General features: G+C 40.4%; 1 protein-coding gene across 6 annotated transcripts in view; it reads right to left on the bottom strand.

The window, feature by feature from the left end:
* The window catches only part of Sh3kbp1 (SH3 domain containing kinase binding protein 1), a 346384-nt gene that overhangs the window by 93805 nt on the left and 226606 nt on the right, over positions 1 to 25973 (bottom strand). For all 6 annotated transcript variants that reach the window (XM_021152670.1, XM_029473429.1, XM_029473430.1 and 3 more), the window contains 2 exons: positions 16530 to 16605; positions 2783 to 2877 (listed from right to left, as the gene is read on the bottom strand). In XM_021152670.1, the coding sequence (XP_021008329.1) occupies positions 2783 to 2877; positions 16530 to 16605 (171 nt within the window). The remainder of the gene's footprint in view (positions 1 to 2782; positions 2878 to 16529; positions 16606 to 25973) is intronic.

The following is a 25973-nucleotide window of genomic DNA, read 5'->3' as shown; positions in this document are numbered from 1 at the left end:
TTTTGGGATAGTATTGGAAATGTAATTGAGGAAAATATGTAATAAAAATATTAAAAAAAAGAAAATAAATAAAATGAAGATAAAAAAAATAAAAAAAATAAAATGCATAAGGAGTAGACACTAGTAAGTGGAAAAAAAAAAAGACTGCCTGTGATATTAGCTATCAAGAAGGCAACACACAAGTATACGCATGTCCAAACACACACTAAAGAAAGAGAAAACAATTAAGTGGGTAGTCAGAGATTATCTCTACAGGAATGGACATGCCTGGTCAGTAGCATGAGGACACAAGAGTAAGATAGGAACAAATGGTACCAAAAGTTAATGTGCCAAAGCCTAATGTCTGAGGGAAGAAGTGTCATGTCCCCAGACTGGATTTTATCATAAAAGAGAGAAAACCACTGAAGACTTTGGTTCGTCCAGAGGTCACAAATGAAGCCCTGTTATGCAGTGTCAAAAAGAAAGTGCTGGGATGCTAAGGATTGGTGATGGAGCTGGAGAAAGCATCCCTCTATTCTTTACCATCTCCGGGCATTTCTCAGGAGCTGAGGAGGAAGCTCAGGCTGTTTATCAGGCCAATAAAGCAAGCCTGGGCTCACTTGCATACTCAGGAAGTCGAGTCAGAAGAGAGCCTGGAGTACAAATGTGTAAAAGAGGAGCTGGTAACATCACATTGTATTAACAAACCACTTCCAAGTGCATTTACCTTTGAAACCAGAGAAACAGGGTGCAGCCCTCCGAGGACATAGTCACCTGTTCATGGTTACCTACTAAAAGACTGGGGCTATTAGCGGTTTCTGTTCAGACCAAGCTCTCCCTTACCCAAATCAGATTCCTTTTATGAGACTGAATCAGAGGCTGAACCCACTCAGGACAGAATGTACGCCAGTGGTGAGGCCTGGAGGCTAGAGTCTTAAAGTGAAAATCGCTACCTTCAAGTAAAAGAGAAACCAAGGTGGTGTTCCCTTTTCCCAAACCATCATAAATGTCATGAACACACTGGGTTTTCAACTAAGCGTCTTCTCCTCCCTCTAAAATCAAGACAGAAATATAGACAGTGAGTCCATTCCCTACTGCAAAGAATGGCAGTTACTTAATTCCCTGATTCTCTGTCAGTGTAAGGGGAAAGAAAGGGCTCTAGTCCTTTCCCTGCATGACTAAAACCAATTATCAGTGCTAATTATTAAAGTATTTGCATTATGCTTCACACCCAGTTAAAAACTTGCTTATCCCATTTGTTTGGTTACAGGACTGATTAAAAATAGGAAATGTACTATGTAGAAGAGAGCCGCCTCCTTGGGGGAGTGGGGGTGGCAAGAACCAGGAACTGCCTCTTGCAGAGAGGAGCCAGGAGATCACAGCTCCCCTCCTCCTCGCTTTCCTCCTGCCACATTCAGCACCCACGGACTTAACACTGAACTAAGTTAGGGAGAGGCTAGCTCACAGGTTAAAAAGATAGACGAGTTCTTAGAAGGAGTGGGGGGGGGGGATAATGTATAATTCCAGAAAGGTGTTTGCCTAGCTGTAGTGTTGTTCTGCATACAACATACAGACTACATTGTCCATGAGAGGGTCAATGTCCTCCCTAAAATACAAACAAACAAACAAGCAAAACAACGACAAAAATCCAATAATCACTAGACAGTTTAAAAGCTTCTAAATAGCTGGAACTCTGGAGCGCTTCTTTCATGAGCATCTAGGGATAGCAACAGGCGACATCACAGCAGTCCCCGCCCCTCTTCCTAACAGCCACAGGGCCTTTCCTGATTCCAATGTTCTGTTCCCTTCCCAGCCCCCTGCATCATGCATCCTTTAGACTGACAATGCTTCCCCATCCCATAAGAGCCCAGGTGACTGTGGCACTCTCTAAGTCATTCTGGTGTGGAGAGAATATGTTTCCAGCTACTCACCTGGATTAAAACAACAAAACAAAACTACTTTCTACATCTTGAAGACTGCCTGGCTTCTCATTGTACTCAACCATCATAAAATCCCTGTACTTCAGAGCAAAGCACTGTTTGTTCTAAGAACCACTTGACTAATATGACTTTTAGCTACCAGTGTGGTGAGTAGCACTGCATGAAAGGAAACACAGTGTGTGGTCAAGACCTTAGCAAACTGCTTTGCTTCTCATAGATTTTACCGCTCTCTGGGTTCTTACAAGAATCTGGCTGAAATGATAATAAAATCATCCAACCTTTATACTCCAAACAAGACAAGCAAAATTCTCCCAGGCACTCTATCTGTCTTTGATCTGAATAGCAAACATTCTTTAAGGGTTTGCTGCTTGTGAGGCATGACCAGCCTTTTAAGAGCCCCTCCTTGAGTCCCTGATGATACAGGCCATTCAGTCTGACCACTGGCGAAGGCAGAACCTACAGTTAAGTAAGCTGCCTTCTGGGTCATTCCTTCCAGGACAGACTCTTCTTCAGGGTCATGTAGCTGGCCCTTCGTGAGGTACACAGAGATCTATTGGATTCTCAAATAGGTTTATTTGTCAGGGTTGCACCTGAATAAAAAGAAAGATGCAAAATTTTCCCACAAGTTCAAGACCATAAAGCTGAGTGTTAAAGGTCTAAAACAATCCAGACATGATAGCCATGTCTGTGATCTTTGCACTTGGGAGGCCAAAGCAAAAGGATGATAAATTCAAAACCAGCTTGGGCTATATAACAAGACTCTTTTTCAAAACAAAAGAAAATGGCTAAAATGAAAGCTTATAGCATATACACACTCCAAAGCACTTGACAATTTAGAAGGTGGGAGAAAAATCTTTGTTTACCTTATTGATGAGAGTCACTATATCTCCTTCCTTGATTGTCAATTCATCATCATTCTGTGCCTCATATGGAAATATTACTTTGCAGTAATCCTTGGCTGTAAGAAGAGCAGAAAATACAACGTTTAAGGTGTTTCATCTAATGAGCTGACCCAGTTGAAGGTACTCCCTGCCACATTAACCACAAGAAAAAGGTATGCTCAACAGAATGTTAAGTCCCACCGAAAGGGACTTAAGAGCACTTATGGTGAGCTCGTGCATATTTATCTCTGCGTTTTACCCTCAGGAATAATAGAATGCCATGCATGCCTTGGGATTATTTGCTTTTCTCCGTTAGAAAGGCAAAAGATTTTTCTTTATCTTGAGAAAGGAAATGTGAACTATCTGATTTTTTTTCTCATTGCTTTGTTGCAAGTATTACAAAATCAGAAGGGGGGCCTTTATATCTGCTATAAAGCCAACCCAGCAAATAAAACAACGAGGAATTACCTTTTACACCATGTTTTAAGAGATAAATACCCATGTATTTGCATATAAAAAATGTCAACCACAGGCAGCCAACAAATACTACCAAAACATTTTTTTTCTATTATTCTTTTCTCCATTCCTTCCAGTCCCTTCCCCACCTCCCCTCTCCCCCAGATTTTCAAATAAAAGAACAGGCTTCCCAGGGATATCACCCAACATGGCATAACAAAATACAGTAAGACTAGGCACTTACCCTCATATCAAAGGTGAATGAAGCTATCCAGTAGGAGGAAAAGGGTCTCAATCCAGGCAAACGAGTCAGAGACACCCCTCACCCCCCCACACACACACTACCACTGTTCAGAGTCCCATAAGAATACCAAGCTACACAGTCAGTCATACAGGATGTGCAAATGACCTAGCTCAGAACTGTTCAGGGTCCATGAAAATTGCCAAAATGACTTTATGCATATCTATGTGGGATGGGTGAACTTATTCATATACATTTCATGGTCTCTGTGCAAACACACCTGTTCATTGATGGGGCTGTTTATAAGCAAGAGTCCTCACTGAAGAGAGAAAAAGTACTTTGGCCATTCAAAATCAATTTAAGTATTACTGAGTAGATATTACGGATTTTAAATTAGCTCTATCAAAAAGCATCAGGTAAGAAGCCAGTGAAACACTTTGTAATGGATTTGGGAAATGAAGACTAGGCAAAGTAAGTTTTCATGACTCAAGACAGAAGGTAGACAGAAAACTCAAGGAAATTAGTATCTTCTAGAGCAGACATTACTATATTCTCCATCAGAGTCCAAAAGTCTCATGGTTCTCTTTGAATATTCTCAGATATTTCCTAAGACTTAGGCTCCTTCCTGCATCTAGATCCTAACCTACCACTCTATGCCTAAGTGTCAATTAAATTGTTCCCAGTATATTTTATCCATCTCTCTTTAATTAGAAATAGCAAAACTTTCCCAAGCCCGAATTAGCTAGATGTTCTAATGGAATGGGGGAAAGTTAAGCATCTTTAAATGAGATAAGGACAATTCTTCACCAATTTTCCAATTGACTGTGCTAGTGAAATATGACTTCCCAACCTCAAAACTTCAAACATGAACATACAATATTATTGAAGAACTGTCCTGCAAAATCCCAACTCTATGGAAATCATAGACATTTTTTTAAAAGAATATCAGTTACTCCTGACCATCAAACAAAGAACACGCCATGTTTTTCTGTCTTTCAGTGAAAAGGTTAATAGAATGCGATCAAGCACTGTGGATTAACTTCCTGGCAGCCATTCCCGGCCCTTCATGTCCTACTTGACAGAACCCTCATTTGCTCAGGTTTGTTCTGTCCAGGAAAGTAATGTTAATCTTCCATCCAGGTACTCATGAGGACCAACCCTGCTTAGCTTCTGAGATGAAGCATATTCAAGATGTCATGGCTATAGACAAATAATGCTATCTTACTCCCCTTTGTTGCTGACTTGTTTAGAGGCAAGACATAATCTTCCAGTCAATGAAATCTATAAAAGGAAATGTTAGAGATGGCACTGCTAGATTTTGTTGCCTAGAGATGTAAGGCAAAGAGTTGCCTGCCTTTGATCATTTTGTTTTCTTTGCAGGGCTATAGATAGAACACAGAGCCAAGGGTATGCTAGGTGAAGACTCTACTACTGGGACCAATCTACCTGCGTCCTTGAGTCTTCTAACACAGTTTTACCATTGTTGGAAATCAAGATAACGTTCGACACTGTTGTAATCATATATGAATATAACGAAAAAAGCCAAAAACTTTTATCCTAAGTCCTGATGGTATTGAACTACCTTGCAAACTCATCAGCTTCAGGAGACCCTTTTCTCTGAACCTCTGGCCATGCAGCTTAGCAACCCAATTGTTTTTCACTCTTTTGTGATCCAGTAGGTAGGTATTCACTCAAAACAGAAGCATACTAACATGAAGAAACTTGATACAAATTATCTCAATATTTTTCTTAGTGCAGTATGCCCCCTTACCATCACTCTCTACTAGAAAGAAGCCTCTTACTATGTCATTTCCTTTTCCTTCATCTCTTACCTTCCTACTTCAGGGCACAACCTATAAGAATATGCCATGGAGTTCAATTGTAATCACCACAATGGAAATATTGCTAAGTAAGAGTAAATGTGCCTTAAATTTATTTCACAGTCATTTTATCTTCTCCTTTTTCTTTTGTTTGTTTTTCTGTGTTTTGCTTTTCGAGACATGTTTTCTCTGTATAGCCCTGGCTGTCCTGGAACTCACTTTGTAGACCAGGCTGGCCTCTAACTCAGAAATCTGCCTGCCTCTGCCTCCCGAGTGCTGGGATTAAAGGCGTGCCATTTTATCTTATACTTACAATTTCCCTGTAAGCTAAGAAGGGCAAATATCTTCTACATAAAAAAGCAGGTCTTAATAGTTATAAGTTTAATGCAGGGGGAAATAGAATAAAGGAGAAACTAGAATAGGTGGATTAAATGGGGAAGGGGATGTGAGAGGAGGTAAAAGAAGGAACATGGGGAGGAACAGCTAAATCAATAGACATTTTAAAGACTACATGGAAACCTAGAACTGTAGAAGCTTCCTAAATTATATACATATATGGAAGACATTTAAGTTTCAATATAATGGAGGAGACAATGCCCCATCCAGACATCTCATGCCACCAAGTTAAACTTTAGGTGTCAGTAATGAATTACATCTTGTTGAGTCATTGGCCAAAAGGTCCCTGCCATGTGCCCCTCCAAATATCACAGGATCCTGCCAAGGCCACTGGTTGCTTTCCCCAATCCAAAGGGATGGTCCTACCGATGAGGACAATGCTTACTTATTTTATTGAACTGGTGCAGAACTAGAACTTTGACCCTTACTGACTAGAGTTCATGCTGCTGGAAGGTACTTTGTGAAGTTCTTCCAGTGGAGAAATATCATCATCACTATTGTCCTGCTATAAAACCTTTGACCTAATAACAGAGACTTACTGCAAGATATACTGATGGGGTTGTGGAGAAAATGTTATGGGAGTAATTAATCATTGGATTTAAGACCCATTCCATCAGATGGAACCCACATGACACTACTAAAGTAGTCAAGAACATGAGTCTACATAGGTCTCTGGCACTAGGGGAAGCCCAAATACTCTTGTTCTAAAATGACTCCTAATGACATACAGGTACATCCATGGATCAATGTCTCATTCAACCTTCATTCAAGTAGCCTTTTCTTGCAGCATATGGTTATTAACACAGAGACCCACAACGAGACAATGTACAGAGAGCAAGAGACTTGGGAGCATTCAATCTTAAATGAGATGTTTTATCAAATGCCTCCTCTCAAGACTCAGGGCTCGATGAAGAAGAGGAGGTAGGACGATTGTAAGAGACAGAGGTAGTGTATGACTCTAATGAAATATGTCTGACAAACACAACAGGACCTCTGCAAATATGAACTCACAGAGACTGCGGCAGCAAGAACAGAACATGCACACGTTCAAGACAGACAGGGTCCCAGCACTGAGAGGGGGAAAGTAGACATGGGGTCCCACCACTAACCAAGAAAGCAATTTGCAAGTGATCCCCACTGGCAAAGGAAAAATCAGTTTTCTTCAATGATATAACATTGTGTATATCAACCACATTTCAGGACAAGTCACATGTCCAGGAGTAGTTGACCAATGCAAAACAGACTCAATAATTTTTCGTTCTGATTTTAAAGAGAGAAAGGATATGAAGTTGGATGGGCAGGGAGATGGGGAGTATCTGGGAGAAGTTGGGAGAAAAAAAGAATAGGACTGTGGTAGTTTGAATAGCTTTGGTCCCCATCGAATTATGTGTTGAAATGCTTGGTCCCTAGGGTGTGTCACTATTAGGTGTGGCCTTGTTGGAGTAGGTGTGGCCTTTTGGAGAAAATGTGTCACTGTGGGGGAGCTTTGAGGTCATATATGTGCTCAAGCAATGCCCAGTGTGGCAGTTTCTTCTTGGCTGCCTATGTGCATTCCCAGAACTGGCATAGAGTTCTTGCATATTTCCTGATGATCACTTAGTGATGCCTAAGAAGTAGTGGCACCCTCAAGCGACAGAAAGTAGTAGAAGATTCTGAGTCAGGAGTCAGGACACTTGGAACTGGGCTCAGTTCCAGCTGGATTTTTGTGGACTGCTTGACCTGAGATGACATCAAGCTACATGACATTGTAGCTTCGGATGAATATAACGCCATGAGGTGTAAAATCAGAAACCAACCAAGGAGACATTAGTTTAGCTATCTTCAGCAGAACATCTTAAGCACATTTAAGTGTATTCCAAATCTTAAAGTTTAAATAACTCAAAACAATGATCTCCTAATTAGAGAACAGAGTTGTTCCAGCTCCTACTTAGGATCTGAAAAGCATATCACTAATGTTCTAAGATCACACAGTACCATAATAGGTTAGACCTATGTTCTTTCCAGCAATGACATTTCAACACTCCAATCACAACCACTTCTCAGCAAATATGGCAGCCAGTAGACTCATACTACTTAATTATGATGTATTTTTTAAAAAAGTTACCCTTGCTTATGAAGCATTTTAGCCATTGAGCAGTGTCATAAAATAAAAATGTATTGGTTTGCATTTCAGTAGCTTTAAGATACTAGCTCAAAAATAAATACATATGCAAAATCACTATTAACTTCAAAAGTGTGATAGTAATCCTACTGTATGTTGTTCCCTACTTCAATTCACATATTTTCTGACCAACTACCATGCAAAGGATGCTGCCAACTAGTTCTGGAGCCTGAGCCTATAATATACAACTAAGAGCACAAGTAGAACTTCCTGTCCTGCCATGGAAGTGACAGTCTAATGGTTAGATAAAGGCAAGGGGAGAAGAATGTCAAAAGGACAAGACAAACACCACTTGATGGTGGGGTGCTGCTCCCCTATTTCACAGAATGGCAAGATCGTGTGCATGCAGAAAAATGTTCCAAAAGAAGGGGCATTTAGTATGCTTTAAAAGAAAAGGGTAACTCTAAATTCCTTTTGGACATGAAAAGACCCTAAGTTTTAAATGAGTAGCAAACAGATAAAGAAGAAAGGGCTGAAATGAATTTTTGCAAGCAGGTGTTTCCCATCAACTCGTTAATTTGATCAATGTAGATAGTCTGAAATCAAGTAGGAATGGATTCTACACAAAAGCAGAAAGAAAGGCACAATTTGTATAGTAATTAAAATTACTTTGTTGTTCCTTTTTCCTTGAATGACTAAAATATGTCAATGAATTAGCTAACCTAAGTCTAGATTCCTACCTTTCTTCTGAGAGCTTTTTGTCTTACATGCTTAAATAATCTGATAAGAAGCAAAGACTTTTTCTTTCCAGAAACAAAATGGTTTTTTTTTCCAAAACAAACCATACAAACACATTTCAAAGACTAGAGAAGGTAGATACAGCACAGGAAGGCTCACAGACTCCCTCCACATTACTCCCAGATCAAGAGTTCCCTATGCCACTTTCATTACCAGCTTTAAGCCTTTTACTTTTTAAACATAATTGCATTTATCTATCATCCATTCATACATTTGTGTGTATGTGTGCAAGAAAGTGTGTCTGCATGTGTGCATGCATGTGTGTGTGTGTGAGCATGAGCACATGTGTGCTGAGCACACGTGATGATCAGAGAACAAGTGGGAAGAGTTGGTTTTTTCTCCTACCCTGTGATACCAGGGATAGACCTTATGGCTTCGGGCTAGGCAGCAAGCACCTTTGCCCAGTAAACCACCATGCTAGCCTTCTTTGCCTTTTGAGAGAGGATCTCATATAACCTAAGCAAGCTTCACATTTACTGTATAGTCCAAGTTGATCTTGACCCTTGCGGTGATTCTCCTAACAGCCTCTGAAGTGCTGGGCTTGCAGATGTACACTAGCACATGTGGCCAGCTTTCACATTTTTAAGAAACTTGCTCAAGTAAGAATCACAAAGAACATCAAGTATGATTCATCCTCCCTCTCCTAAAACATTATTTCAGTCTCTAGACATTGAAAATTTTACAAGTTATTAAAAACAAACAATTAAAGGAACTGAACTCACATGCTCATATTCCATGACTCCCTCCATCTAGTTTTATAATGGATTAAAGAAAAAAAAACACCTTAAAACAAACAAATAACCCAAAATCCTTCTGCTTAAAAAAAAAAAAAGAACAAACAAAATAAATATGTTAGCAATCTGAACACATACACATGAGGAAATAACTTTAAATTCAGAACACTCACTGGGCTCTCTTTCAACCTTTGAAGGTGTTCCGAGCTCATTTTCAACCTGTAAAGAGTATGAGCCCATGTACCCAGACTTTGGTAGGAAGAAAGCTCTCCAGAGCTTTTTGGCAGCAGTGCAAAGGGCCAGGTCATGCCTAAACCTGGAGTTTCATTTTCCCTGGAGACATTATAAAAGGAAGAGTATCACAGGCTAGGGGGATGCTCGATGGGAAAAAGTCCTGCTGTGTAAGCGTGAGGACCCGAGTCAGATAAGCAACACTTACATAAAATCTGAGCAAAGTCTCATGCACCTGCCTGGAAACCCAGTGCTAAGGAGCAGTAGGAGTAGGAGTGAGGACAGGTGGATCATAGGGACTCTCTGTCCATCCAGTCTAGTTGAAATGGCAAGCTTTAGGGTCAGTGAGACTCTGTCTCAAAAAGCAGGGTGGGATGACTATGGGAGACACTCAGTATTGTCCTCTGACTGCTACATGAACACGCACACACACAAGCAAGCACATTTTCACTCATGTGCATGAACACACACACACAGTACCATCACTGATGCAGACTTTCCCTAACATCATAATTCTGCCCCTCAATGGATAAGTAGTATTTAAGACACTACTAGTTTGTAGTTTTAAGCAGAGCTCCTGAGAACAGAATTATTTAAATTTTCAAAGAAATATGCTTCACATGCCATATCGTATGTACCACCCACTATTAGGGTCTTATGTTATTATGCTCAATCATTAAAATTCTACAGCAAACAGATGATCTATCACCCTAAGTAAGAGCAATAAATAACATACGGTATAGGTCAGTCAAGAACAGGTTTCCTTGCCCTATGAACACTAAAACTTTTTCATTCTCAGAGATTTTAATACTGTGGGACTACGTGCAGGGGTGGTATTCTATCATGCTCTATGGACAACAGACTAAGGTAAGTAAGACTAGTATCTGGCTGTCAGGCATCTTATAATCCAGTGGCAGAAATGAAGAACGCCTAAATCTAGTTCTTGACAATGTGACAGCAGGGAAGGGATGAGAGCCACACAGTCAGCTCAAAGCATCAGAATGTCAGATATTGGGGTAATTACCTCCATTGTCAGAGACATAGAACCCTGTCCTTTGGAGGTAAAATGGCAATGAATTTGCCACAATGCTCTAGGGAACTGACCAGAGGGGCAGGATGGGGGTGGGGGGGTTCACAGCCATTGCCCATGGTTACAGCTGTGTGGGACATCTGCTCCCACAACTTTTTAGATCCCTTTCCTGGTATCTGGGCCTTCAAGTCTTCGTAGGATGAGGATTCTATCTACTAAATAAGAACTCTGCTAATTGCCATTACCAGGGAAGCTTAAGACGTCCTGGTCTCAGTCTGAGGTTCTCATACTTGAGTAGGAAAGGCCTCAGACCTAGGGCTTGAAGAAACAGATCACTGACCTCACCCTCATTGTCTGACGTGGGGCAGGCCCAGCAGATTTGCATTTTGGACAATGTTTCCAGGCTGCGTTTTTTTGCTGCTACTAGCCCTGAAACACACTGTGAGAATCATTGTCTAGTGTTGTGCTGTATTAGTCTGGTAATAGCAGGGACTGGGAAGATGGACCAGTGCAGTAGTGGTACTGGGGCACGTTGTACTGCATGCTATATTTAGACAGGGCTTCCAGATCTGGATCATATTTTGAGCACCTAGGGGGAGCAGGAGGGGCCAAATATATATTAGGTTAGCTATAAAGTCAATAAGTGTCAATTGTGCATCAAGGAGGAGGGTCGTTGTAATAACACCCTAACAGAACTTACTATACAAACACACTAGTAGTTCAAAACTGGGGCTCTGCTGGGTAAATATGTCCTCTAAAGGCCATGCATTTGTGAACTTAATTACTAATGCAAGAATGTTGGGAGATGGTGCTTATTCGAAGGGTTTTAAGTAATGAGGGTTCTACTCTCATAAATGGATTAACTGTGGTTATAAAAGGGCTAAAGATTCTGAGTTCAATCTCTTTCCTTTATGTGAATTTGTGTGTGTTTGTATATATACATATATATATATATATATATATATATATATATATATATATATGAATGTGTATATATGTATGTATGCCCATGGACATGCAAACAGAGACTAGGCTAGGAGGTTGGATATTGTCTTCTATTGCTCTTTGCCTTGTTGGAATAGGGTCTCTCAATGAATCATAAGATCACTATTTTGGGTAGGCTGGCTGGCTGGAGAACTATCTGAACTACTAAACTCCCAGGACCCGCCTATCTTTGTTCATCAACACGGGGTTTACTGGAATGGGCAACCATACCTGACTGTAAATACAGGTTCTGGAGATTTAAACTCAGGCACCTATACTTACAAAGCACATAGTCTTACCCAATAAGGCCTCTTGCCAGGCCTGTTTTAAGATAGCATCTCATATATCCTGGATTGGCCTCAAACTCATATATAGCCAGGGGTGACCTTGAACTTCTGCTCCTTCTGCCTGTACTTCTAGAGTGCTGTAATTACAAAGACATGTGCCACCGTGCCAGTTGTATGCACTGTTGACAAAGGAATCCAGTGTCTTGCACATAGTAGATAAGTACTTTACCCACTGGTGTACATCTCCAAACACTTATTCTCTTTGGCCCATGTTATAAAACAACTCAACATCCCTTACCAGACATGTTTCCTTTAATTGCCTAGCCCCCAGAACTATGAGGCAAATAGATTTCTACCACCTATAAACTGCCTGTGGTATTCTACTATAGTAACAAAATACAGAACAAGTTAGCCTTTCTAAGGAACATTAGCAATACTTTGAGACAGTTTTGATTGCCACAACAGGAGAGGAACAGGTTCTATTGGCTTCTATTGAACAGAGGGCAGGGATGCTGCTAAATACTCTGTGATGTACACAGGACAGTCCTCAGGATAGAGAATGATCTGGCCCACGTGTAAGTACATTCAATCTACATTCAGACTGAGTTCAGACATGGAGCGTACATTACCATATTTGTCAATTCTAACCCAACAGCTTCCCTTCCGAAGAAGCTGACTGTTCAATTGCCTTTGATCTTAGACACTGCTGGGAAGTTGTCTTTTCAATTATGTCCCAAGCATTAATTAGAACACCCTTTCACTTTCGTGTTTAAAAAAGAAGCATTGTTTCAAAAGAATAAAATAAAAACCTGAGAAGCAAAGCCTTTCTGTTCTAGCTCAGAATAGAGGCTGGAGCACTGTTCTCTCATCGGCAGCTTTGTCTGCTCAGATGAAAAGCTTGAAGACTTTGGGAGAAAGGCCAGTCATCAGGAAAACAGGAAGCCTTTCTTCTCTAAGAGGACTGGAGTTGAAAGGTCGATTTTCAACCACCTAGGTAGCTGGGACCCATCATAGGAAGGCCCTCCCTCTGAATCCAGTGAGCAGATGTATTGGGCATGGTGAAAAGTGCTTCCTAGGAAGAGAGGGGACTTTGGGGGATTGAACATCTGGTAGGGCTCTGGTAGACAAAAATAAACAGCAGTGGATAAAGAGGAGATGTGCTTTATATGGGATGTGTCAGGTAGAGTATGGGTGAGATTTGAGTAGAAGAAGTGAACAATAACAACAACAACAACAACAACAAAACCCCACAATGTCAGAAGTCCTTTAAAAGTCTCCACTTGCTCAACCTCCACTCACTGCATATCCAGTGAGTCTCCAGTACTGTTCTAAGCTGCATGTTGGGAAAATCAAATGCAGTGTCTGTCTTAAACCTAGAGGGATCAACAATCTAATGGTACCAATGAAGTACCACATGTCACTACTATAGATAATAATTCCCAAGAGGCAAGTCAATGGTCTCAGAGGTGATGCAAATGTCCAGTCACTAAGTGAACGAGGTGTAACATGGAAAACAGCCCACTTGCACCTCCAATCATACTTTATCCAGATTTTCCAAACCTACTTGTTCATCTAGAGCAGTGCTTCTCAACCTTCCTAATGCTGTGCTGTGACCCTTTAATACAGTTCCTCATGTTGTGGTGACCTCCAACCGTAAAATTATTTTCTTTGCTACTTCATAACTCTAATTTTACTACTGTTGTGAATCACATTGTAAATATCTGATATACAGGATATCTGATATGTGACTCCTATGAAAGGGTCATTTGACCCCAAAGAGATTATGACCAACAGGGTAAGAACCACTGATCTACAGTCTTCTGCATCTATAATATTGAATAGTTCAGAAAGATGCCAAAGAGGCCTGTCTTTGGGGCTATTTTTCTAACCTACAGAGACAACAAATCTGTACCAATTGTAATAAGAAAAAGGGAGATACCAGATGTGATAGGCTGAAGGCACCTCGAGGCACTTTGTTATGAATATTTAGATAGTTTTCCTCTTGTTATGAAAATGATGGCAATCTGTTCCCCAGCCTGAGTTGCTGATGAATCTCAGCATCATGAGAGCCTTTTGTTTGGGGGTGGGGTGGGGAGAATGTTCCCTGCTTAAATAAATCTGGATCACTCAAAAAATACCAATTCGCATGAGTATTTTTGAGTCATCCTAACTCTGAATCCTGATGTGGGCCTGTGGCTTAGTGTGCTGAGGAGACAGCTGGCAGGAAGAAACAGCTCTCCTCTGTGCTGCCGGGCATCCTTTGCTATAGGTTTCTATTTTAGGTCAGAAGGAAGAAGCAAGTAGGCTGCCTGGATGGTAAACTCTGGGTCATTACCTAAACACAGATGTGGCATCAGGATCCAGAAACAGGGAACTGGCCCAAAGGTTGGAGGAATTACAATGGCTTAGCGTTCCACTAAATGGCAATTGTAGGAGAGCAATTACTCTAACATTTACTTTCAGCAAGGAAAGCCAAAGGGAAAACATATACAGTAAAATTCAACTGTCAAAGTTCTTATCCCCAAACCCATGGAAAATGCCCAATAGTAAATGACAAATCTCTCAAGACCTTGCTGAGCTGATGCCCACCAACAGGCACATTAATATTAATTCCCAGCACTATCACATTTTCTCATAGAACTGTTCACCTACCTCTTCCTTTTGTCTCTCCCATTAGGGTGCTCAATATTTGGGAGTAGAAAAACCTTCCAACTGAGTCCTAAAGGTTTCAAGACTGAATGAGAGGGAGAAGATACTGGGAGGCAACTAAGGGGTTTTCTTTGTCTAGGGCAACATTCTGACTGCGAACCCAAAGCAGATAGTGGGAGTAAAGGCCAGAGAAATTAAAGCTATCTATATGTCTGTGGCCATGTCAGTAACGAATAACATCTGGCCCTCCTAGGACTCTAAGACAAAATACTCTCTCCAGTCACTATAAAATCCCTTCTTTGCAAGTAATCAGTTCCACCACCATGTTTTGGAAGAGCCAGGCACACAGATGTGGTCCATTGATATTTACAGGACTGAACAAGGCATACACTAGGGGCAGGATTCTACCACATGCTTTAGGTAGCCGAGTATCTGCAATGGGGCACATCACCTAGCCCAAGGAGCTCATCTTAGGCCCCAGAAAGTTCCCAGGAAGAATGCCACATGTATCTTGAAGGCTCAACAAGACCTACTGACTTTCAAATTTTGACTGAAGAGATAGAATGGTACAAATCTTTGAGAGTCAAAATTATCTTGATCTATCTTCATTCCTCTTAATAACTATTTACCACCCACCTCTGTATCAGGAAAAGCCTTTAAAAAATATATTGAGTAGATCACTAGGATTTGCCAAACCATTAGCTAAGAATGTCATCAGAGAACATCTAAAACCTATAGCAGAGATTTTTCGGAGTTGCCCATAACCTGTTGTTCCCACTGAAGTATTGTGTAAAAGCCTTGGTTTATGAGTTTCTTTTGTTTTGTGGCTATAAAAAAGCTCATGTAACTGTTTCTCTATTGGAACATGTCATGCAGATCAACCTAAATGCATGTTCCCAGGCCTTGATCACTCATATTTGTCTCAGCAGAGACTATCTCTCTGAGAGCTATGGTTTTCTGTCAAGGGCTTCAGCATTATTCTTAAAATACACTGTCCAGTGTGGTTACCAATAGGCACACGTGACTCCTGAGCACTAGGAAATGTGGCTGCTACTCTAAACTGAGATTCATAATACATGAAAACCACATACGACACTGTAAGGATATCACACTGAGAAAAAGTACAGCATCTTTTTAATAATTTTACAGAGATTACATATATAAAAGGTTTTATGTACATATACTGATGTAAATACATTAAAATGAGCTTCCATTTTTTAATGTGGTCTCCAGAAGATTTTCAATCATATACTGGTTCATGTGATTTTTCTATTGGATCACACTGTTCTAAAATGAAACTAATCTTTCCCCATCTACTCACCTAGTCTGCTGCCTGAAATATCTATAGAAAGGTATTCTAGAGGTCTGAAAGTTGCTCTAGAAAGATTCTGAGGTATTTGAGCAAACATGTCAGGCTGGAGAGATGGCTCAGCGGTTAAGAGTGCGCACTGCTCTTGCAGAGGACTGGAGTTCAGATCCCAACATAGCCACATCAGATGGCTCATACATGACTAGTACTCCAGTTACCAGGACTCCAAAGCCTCTGATCTCTGCAGGCACCTGAATTCACATGCATATATCTCCATAAAAACATACACACACACACACACACACACACACACACACACACACACACACTTAGAAATAATTTTTTTTTTAAAAAAAAAAGATGTCTTGAGGAGTCCAACATAAGTTAGTTTAGTGACTGTTCCTGGAAGATCCAGGAATCCCTGATGTGCTTTAGTTAGCATTCCTGGGGCCTGAGGTCACCTAACCTGTGCCAATATGGACAAACTCTAGTTTTGCATGTTGGCACCATGCACATGGCAGAAAAGAATCAAACCCATATGAAAAACACAGAAAAATTCTGATTCTATCTTGTGCTGCCAGTCTACTCATGGAAGATCTAAGGACACACGTTTGTGTGCTTTTTAATAGAGACGCTTTAATAGCATACGCTTTCCGAGGTATATAAGGATTTAGGGTAATTAAGGAAACTCACTCTTTGTCCTGCTGTCCATCTCTGTCTTCGACGGGTCTGGAGTTGATGTAGCTGGAGGTAACTTCTTCCCAATTGTCTGCGGAGAGAATAAGGCAATTGACACATCAGGACGATTCACTTCATTAATCAAAGGGGCAAAATCAAATTCACAATGAGAAAATCCCCAGATGTGGCTCTAAAAACCACAGCCATTAGTTGAGGCTGTTCTGCAGATAGGCTGCCACATATTAATAGGTCTTCCCCCACAGTGACCAACATGGGGGTAAAATAGGTAAGAGAGAGGTAAAATAATAGAGAAGGCTCTTGATACTTTCTATTTCTCTTTTTCTCTTGATACGTTTTACAGGTCTGCTATTATTTTTAACAGACAAAAAGGTCCAGTTTCCTTTATGACAAGTTGATCACATTTATGGAGGCCCAGTGTCTGGCCATTGCAGACACTCCAGAATAACTCCATAGGGGAAGAATGGAAATATGTGGACAGAAATGAAGGGGGGAATCACAGGGAAAAGAGCTGGTGGAAAAGGTGGGCAAAGAGGGAGGTGGAGAGTCAAGCAGAAGCTAGACTGTCCAGACCCATCTGGGCCTTATATTAATTCCTTCTTATCATTAGAGATTTCACTTACTTTGTGGAATATGAGCAACATAGTCTAGTACTTTTTTGAAAGAACCCAGCTATCTCCTAAAACTAAAGTAAGGAGGGTCTTCATCTCTATTCTTACCAGTTGGTTAGTCCTCCAAGGCCTAAAAGGGTCCATGCCTCAGATGCTATGCGCAATGATTTGTTTTATTAAAACATATGTACACACACATGTGCACACATGCACGCTTGCACACAAACATACACACACACACACACACACACACACACACACACACACACACATACACACACCCTTTGTGTTTGCTCTGACTTCCCTTCTCTTTCATTTGTAGTGGACTTTCTTATTATTTATGAGTCATCCACAGGAAAAACCGAATACTGTCTCTGCCTGAAGATGTTCCTAAAACCACAGGCTACCCAGCGTCCAGAACCCAAATCAGACACATGAACAAACCCAACGGTTCTGAGCTGAGGGCTGTTCCCACTCTTCTTTCTGCCAGTGTTCCCATGTAAACATGATTAATGCCCAATGAAAAGTGTCCACTGATAAGAGAGAAACAGTTGTCACTACCAAATAGCCAGGTCAACTGACATCCCAACAATGAAGTCACTGGGAAAACCAAACTATTCTATGTCCCTTGAACATAGGAGGAGTAATAAGCTGTGTCATTTAAAAACTGCCATGGTTGGTATTTTTCTTCAAATGAAACTCAACTGCCATTTATTTTTATTTGAAAAGGTTCTTCATGTTGCAAACATTGAAACTAGTATTAAATATGCATAAATTACAGAAAGAGGAAAAGATAAACCAAATCTTCAGACCTTCCTGAATTTTTAAAAACGTTTGTGACAGAAAGACTTTCTATTTTACATGGTGACAATTTTATTTAGTGCCACAAGGCTTTCTGTATTTGGAGGAAAAAAAAAACAGAAAACCCTAAATAATATGCCACCTTCCACCACTAAGTACTCAGTTGAATACTATTTTATGATTCTATGAAAGTGTTAAGAAAGATGAAAAAAAAGTTGATGTTCTTCTGCTAGAAGGTCACATTTTATGAAGAAACAGTTTGGGGATCATATTGATAGGTGAGGAGGGAACCCGGAAGTTCTGGAACCATCAATCAATCACCCCTGCCACAGGGCTGGAAGCACATCGGCCAATCTCCTTGCCTCTCCTTTTGGGCAGGGAAGGCTGGAATAAAGATCTCCTCCCATTACCACAACTAGGAAGAAGCAAACAAAACCAGCCTAGCTTTGCTCACACTCCTAGAACAAACAAATGAACAAATAACCTGTTCACTCTGCTTTTTTTTTTTTTTTCTCTTCATTGTTTCAGAAAATCCAGTGCACTGGCTTCCATGGGTCCCAGCAATATGGATCATGATAAAGTCCATATTATGCTTCTCTTCTGGGGAATGGTGAACTTCAAATCCTTCATCTTTGCGAGCCAGTAAGTCTAGAAGGTTCCTCTCAACCTAGTCTGATCCCATAGGGATGCCAAAGACAGGAAGCACAGTGATACATCTCCATTTGCTAGAAGCGACACTGGCTAGTTAACTAACTGGCAATGCCAGAAAACTTGTCAGCCAGGTACATTCCCAGGCCCTGCCCCAGACTTTCCCAATCAGAAACCCTGGGGATGGTGCCAAGCAGTCTCTGAGAAAACACACCTCCATAGGAGTCTGATACATGCTCCAGTTTAAGAACCATTGACCTTGATGGAGCAGGAATTCTATTAGGGAGAATTAAATGCCCTTATTGGATTAAATCTCAGTGCCTGTTTGCATACCAAGATACAGCATAAAACATTTTTAATGCTTCCTCCCCTCTCCTTTCTCTCCCTCTCCACAACATGCTCGCCACTTTCTCTTTTCTCACTGATTTAAGAACGTCATGCTGCTATTTAGACTACACATATTTATCTATGTCATATATAACTGAAGCTCAGCTACAAAACAGGCACACATAGACACATACAAATAAAACAGGGACTCTCACACACACCTACTAGTGTACCTGGAAAACATCAAAGGGTAGGCTTATCCTTGGCTGTGCCAGAGGACTCGGGCCCTCCTCTTGAAGCCTCTTCCACAGAATGGCAACTTCTCCCCCTTGTAAGTATAGTAAGAAAGATGTTTTGTCCAGGCTAAGCAGCAGTGAGGCACTTGGGGGCTGGTCTGACATGGCACAGGACAGTTCCTGAGAGGTCAGCTAGCAGCCTCATCTCACTGAGTGACTTCAGAAGGAACAAACCCTCAACTTCTTACTCTCTGCCTTCGCCCAACATTTCTCAGCACAAGCACCCATGTTGACCTTATGTGCTTCTGTCCTGACCCAGAAGCCACTACTAGGAACAGCAGTGAATACACATAATGAGAAACACAGAGCTGAATATGCCACAAATAGCCTATTGCTTTGGATATGCCTAAGACTGAGTACTTACCACACCGGTATCACTTTTTGTCTGTCTTATCTACATCCCAAACTCCATTTAAAATCTAATTTACGGGCTAAAGAGATGGGTTAGTAATTAAGAGCATCAAACTGCTCTCGCAGAAGAGGAAGAGCCAGGTTTGGTTCTTAGCACCTATATCAGGTGGCTAACCTGTAACTTCAGCTCCAGGAAGCCCAATAGCCTCTGGACTCTGAGGGTATCTGTACAAATGTTGCACATAAAAATTCATATAGGCACACAATAGATGCATAAATAAAAATAAGAAATATCTTAAAAAAAAAAACAAAACCAGGAATGAAGAGATAGTTCTGTGCTTAAGAGCACATACTACCCTTGAAGGGAACACAGATTCTAGTCCCAGCACCCTCTGAGCAGTTCACAACTATCTGTAACTCCAGTTCTGGGGGATATGGTGCACTCTGCTGGCCTCTAAGGGCATTGTGTGACCATAGTTTACATCCATGCAAACAAAGCACACACACACACACACACACACACACACACACACACACACACACATATATATATATATATATATATATACATGTAATTTTAAAAACAAAACCTAATTTCTAAAAGCTATCAGAAAACCGCTTCCTTTGAATAATGATATTAATCCATCTTTCTCAAATTCTTGCCAAGATCACAAGGGAAACTAGGGGAGGGATGTTGTTTATAGGAGTTTCCTATGGATGTGTTCCTCACTCCATCAGACCCAGCAAGACAGCATCAGAACAGATAAGTACCATATGATTTCAATTAGTAGAGCAAGTAACTTTTTCCCTTTTACATGCCAAGATAAAGACTGGTTTGAGTCCAGGGAAATCCAGTTTGCAAATGATGAATGTATCTGTTTCTCGTTGTGACCGTGGAATATGAACACAGCATGCTGCTCAAGTAATTGCTATAAAATCGTTCCTCTGCTGTAATAATTCAGATGCAAAATCCCCCGAGTGTAAGAAGTTTCTAATTGCAGGACAATACTTAAATTCCACTTCTACAAGTCCCCTTTCCAAAGACATAGAACTCTTGCAATCCAAAGGCAGTCAGGATGACTGGGGCAGGGGTGGTGGCTCCCTGCATCTGAGCAGTTGGCAGGGCCTCCCTGTCCATAGGTCAGACTTTCTGGCAACTCTTCTAGAAATATATGATGGTCTGAGAAACTACATATAGCCATTACTCATGCACCTCACACAAAGCCAAATACATGGGTAAAATCCAAGATCAAAGATAGCTCTTACATGATGTTCTTTATACAACAATCTGACAGTATTCTTTCTCTTCCTGTCCATTATGGATTCATTAGGGCCTATTCAATATGAAGCAAGAAAACAGAGCAAAAGGCAGCAAGCTGTGGAGCTCTGACACAACAACGTTTTGGGGCTGGTTTTCCACAGTAGTGTACTGAGGGATACCCAAGAGGGTACTATGGTTACCTTTATCCTACTTATCTCTAGGATGTGGAGAGATACAAAGTACAGGACACAGGGATGGAGGGGCAGCACAACACCATATCTACATGTAACTGTATCTGCAGCTTTTCAGTTTTTGTTTTCTACGAAAACTCTCCTCTTTCTTTTCACACATCCTTTTATGAACACCTATAACTGATGGCATTATGGAAAGTCTTCTTGGCTTTCAGTAGGGAGGGGTAGGAGCTGAGCATGTCAGGGCCAGAAAAGAATGAGTACAAAGAGCTGTCTTTACAATGGAGTGCCTTGTGGGCTCCCACTAGAAGGCTTCTCAGTTACGCGTTTAACTGTTGATCTGCCTGCATTTGGTGGACCTCACTTCAACTGTATGTCAAGAACAAAAGATATGCCCCAGTAAAACACAACTTGGAGTTTTACAAATAAAAGGCACGGTCCAGTACAGTGAAGAAGAACATTTGTAGTTCTAGGCCAGGGTCAGGTTTCCTTTTGACATACCTCTTGTGTTGGTATGTCAATTACAACATTTAGGGGAACCTTCTCTGAAGCCTATATTTTTAAAGGTGACTATAAGAAAAACAAAAGGTTAAGAATAATCTTCTGGTCATGATGGCACATGCCTGTAAATCCCAGCACATGGGAAAGCTGAGGCAAGAGGATTGTTGAATTCAAGGCCAGCTTTAGAAGCATAGCAAAACCCAGTCTCCAAAAGGCAGAAAAATAAATAAATAAATAAAAGTAAAAAGTATTCAAAGATACTTCTCTTTTTTTCCTGATTATGAAGTTGACTTAAGAGATATTCAGATGATTTTCATTTGCCTGAGTTATCTTGCAATTTTAGAATCCAAATTCTGTTAACCTGAGTTGGCTTGAAATTTTAGAATCCCAGTTCTGTTGAAGCTCTTTGCCTGACCACAGTTAAAGCCTTGTCTGAAGCACAGCTGCTTTACAAGCCCTTGTTAACTTTAACACATTGGGCAGGATAGTACTTTTGTTTCAGAAATTGAGCAGGACCTAGATGTTCATTATTTTCTTATTTCACAAAATCTGAGCTTAGTACGTGGTTGCTGGGGCAAGCAGGGTGCTAGGGATAGCATGCCATCCTCACCCTAGCATAAGCAACCAACCATGTCAAGTACAAAGACAGGGGATGTCCTGCTTGACAAATCAGAGGACTCCTCTCCTTCCAAGAACCCCACTGTTTTAGTCATTGTCATACATCAGTACTCCACAGCTTGGTCAATGGTAACAGCACTCTGCTGACATTGATCAATCAATGTTTTCCTAGGCTCCATCACATTTCTTTTAATGCACACACAAATGTCTGTACTTGCACACACATATGCATATGCACAAACACACATATTTCACCCTGAAATAATCTTCAGAAGTGTGTTCTCCTACAATGCACGACTTACCAACTAACCACCAAAACACCTAATCCCTAACTTGTTAAATGTGGAAACCACTGAATATAGGACTGTTTTAAGTCCTATAGTTATCATTAAGCTTTATCCTTAAGTTTCTCTCAGTGTGTTCAGTCTTCTCCAAGCATAGAACTTCTTTGACAGCCACTAAGACACCACAAGAATGAGTAGTCTACAGAACTAGTAGGTGAACACCATCCTTTTCCTAAGTTTTCCTCCCTATCTTCTCTGTGTCCTAGGATCATGACTTGAAACTGGCCTTCAATGGCAATTGTCATTATACCTCCCAGTGAATCCAACAATAGAGTTTGAAGTGCATATTCCTTCCTTCCTCTTTGATTCGGATCTAGATCCTATAACTTGCTCAGGGATTACATCAATCATTTTTCAGACAAAGATCCATTGATCTATCATAAGACAATTTTCAAACACCCTTTACACCTCTTAACGCACCCGCATAAAAGCAATCAGAACATGTATTGCTATTTTATTACTGCTCATGCAGATCCACGAAGAAGAAATATGAGGATTCATTTCTAATTTTTACACCATGCTATACCTCCTAACAGTTCCTATCTTCTACCTCTCAAGACTAATAGCAAACTTTCTCTAAATACAGCATGACCTCTTAACCGAACTTGGGAGTCTTCCATCAGGGCTTCCAGCATTTCCTCTTTTAATCTGTCCATAAAAAGGCTTTACTATCTATCATTCTATTACCTATGTGTGTGCATATACATATATATATATACACACAGATGAAATGCTTGTGTCTATATATGTATAAGTGCATATACACATATGTATATATGAATGAGAGAGAGAGAGAGAGAGAGAGAGAGAGAGAGAGAGAGAGAATGAGAGAGAATGAGAGAGAATGAGAGTGTTGCTTGTGTAAAGAATTTGAGCCAGGCTCTGTTATTTATCATTGACTCTATTTCCTGCCAGGATGTGATTTGGCTCATTTGTCTGTTTATTGAACACCTCTAAAAGCTATGCCTTTAAAATGTAAAAGAGCGATACAACAGGAAGAGGAAGGGTGATGACTGTCTCTTTGTGAAATCCAAATAACACTTGCAGTTAGCTGAGGCTTCTACCCAGGCTTCAGTGCTCAATGAGATGCAGCATATAATTCAGAGAATATTAAAATCATAGGCATTGGCTCTCCAAATATCTAACAATACATGAAAATACTGTCTGTATTTTACCCACACTGTTCCCAGGAGAGGACCCTGAATGCCAGCTTGTTAAAGGATCATCTTATTCAAAGAATATGAGCAAGTCAAAGTGAATGTCCATTGCCATGACACTTTTACAAAATACAACCTGTCATTATACTTTGGGAGACTATTTTTGCTGTTATAACAGATAAAAGAAAAATTATAAACACTCCTTCTCATTATCCCAGAATGGTTCCCTCTCCTTTTTTGATTAACAATGCCTTCATTTTACATCATTTAGAAGTTTTAGGAAGAGAATGGATAGGTAAGGGAGAGAAAGAATGGAATGGTAGATGTAGCAAATATGTCTGGTTTGTCATGCTTTAACATCAAACATGGACCAAGCCACAATGTTCCCAGGAAGCAGCTAAATTAATTCACACACAAGAATCCACTCTACTTTATGTGTTTCTTTATATAATCAAAGCATAGTCCAGGCTAACCCTCTCACCAACCTGGGAATGGCATCTCCTTACCTAGTATAATTGAGTACACCTTACATGTAAGATTCCAATAGAGCCCAGCAGGTAATATATCAGCTTTAACCAACATCTTCTATAGGCATGAATCTCATAGTTACTCATGATATTTTTCTATGTAAAGCATACTTGAAGGCAAAGCCACGTTTTAGTCAGTTTTCTTTTAGAACACTAAAAAGAACACTTGCCTTGGTAGTGAATTCTATTCTGGCTACTACATATATAAACATGAAAGGCTCAGAGTCCTAGATCATCAATAAGTTTGAGATTAGCAGTAGGGTCCAGTTCATTAGATATACATCACATAGTGCAAAGAGATAGATGGTATAATAAAGGCATGTACAGATAGAGGGGAAAATAGTTGTTAGCCAATCTACATGAGGAAATAAGCCTCAAAGATGGCAGCAGTGAGGCTTGTGCTAAATTCAGAAAGATGAGTGGGAGGTGGCCTAAGAATGTAGTAGAAAGGGTGTTTTAGTTGAATAAAAAGCAAGGAAATAAGGCAAAACTGGATGCAGGAGTTGGGTGTAGTGGGTATACTCAAGAGACTGAGGTAGGAGACTCACTTGAGTCATGAGCAGATGTTCACAATGTGATGTGGGCGGAAGCACACACATTAAGAAGGAGATAGAGAGAGTAGCTCTAGGCCCACAAGCCAGCTAGGTAAGTTAGAGCCACTGTTATAGTAATGTGTGGCTTATTCTTAAGACATCTGGTCACTAGGAAAAGTAAAGAGAAGTGCGATGATCCAATTTGGGGTGTTAAGAACGATGAGAAATGATGAAGAAACAAAAGGCTAAAGTAAAGAGACGGTGGCGAAGCAACACTGTCCTCTGCTTAAAGTCCTGAAACCATGCTTGCCTGGCTACAGCTCACAGCAGCTACAGGCGCAAAAACAGTGACTGCAAACTGGTACAACTATGGCCGAAACATTTCCGATGTTGTGATGCTCTTGAGTCTACGTGTATGCATATTTGGAGTGCCAACCATATGCAAAACGACAACAGTTAAGTTCCCACTCAGAGGAGTTGGTCAGAGAGATGAGTCCCAGGGTTTGGGGGCCTGATGGAAAGGGTCAGAGAAGATGTACTTCTCTGTGCTCTGCTGCTAGTGCCAAGACTTAGTGGCAAAATAATAGGTCTGTAATAGCTCTGAACATTTCACTTCCTGTGAAAACACCAGTCAATCTCCCATTTGAAAACTAAGACTTAAAAAAAATCACATAGACACATGAGAAGCTCTTGACAGATATAAGAACACCATCGTTTTCATCTGACAAATTTAAAGTAAATTGTTTAATCAAGTTTGACTCCAAAATTGTTTTCCCAGAATGTATTTCCAGAAAGCTTTCTGTTCTTCAGAGCAGAGAAGGAAAATGAAGCAGCCTCAGTCCAAAAACAAATCACACTTAGAGCCATGATTTGCTGCATTGTTTTCAAGTAGAACCACAATCTTAAAAAAAGAAAAAGAAAAAAAAAAGAAAAGAAAAGAAGAGAAAAGAAAAGAGCCTAGAGTACGCAATAGAGTACTATTGAGACTTAAAAAGGCAATTCTGCTACCATAACATGAATGATTCTGGTGGATATTATACTAGGTGAATTAAGGCAGTCATAAAAAAATAGAAATGGGGGGGGGAACTCTGCTGTATCTGTGGAGCCTACATCCATAGATACAAATACTTCAGAGTTTAAATATTTGGGAAAGGTACTGCCTCTGTGTTAAATCATCAGACCTTCTTGTTATCATTTTCTAAACAATGCAGTATAACTATTTATATTTTATATATGAGATGAACATCATCGATTTTTTTCCATTAGGGGGCAATT

This window comes from Mus caroli, chromosome X (assembly GCF_900094665.2).
Source record: "Mus caroli chromosome X, CAROLI_EIJ_v1.1, whole genome shotgun sequence".
In the NCBI taxonomy this organism is placed as follows: Eukaryota; Metazoa; Chordata; class Mammalia; order Rodentia; family Muridae; genus Mus; species Mus caroli.
This window is presented reverse-complemented; position numbering and strand designations above follow the sequence as displayed.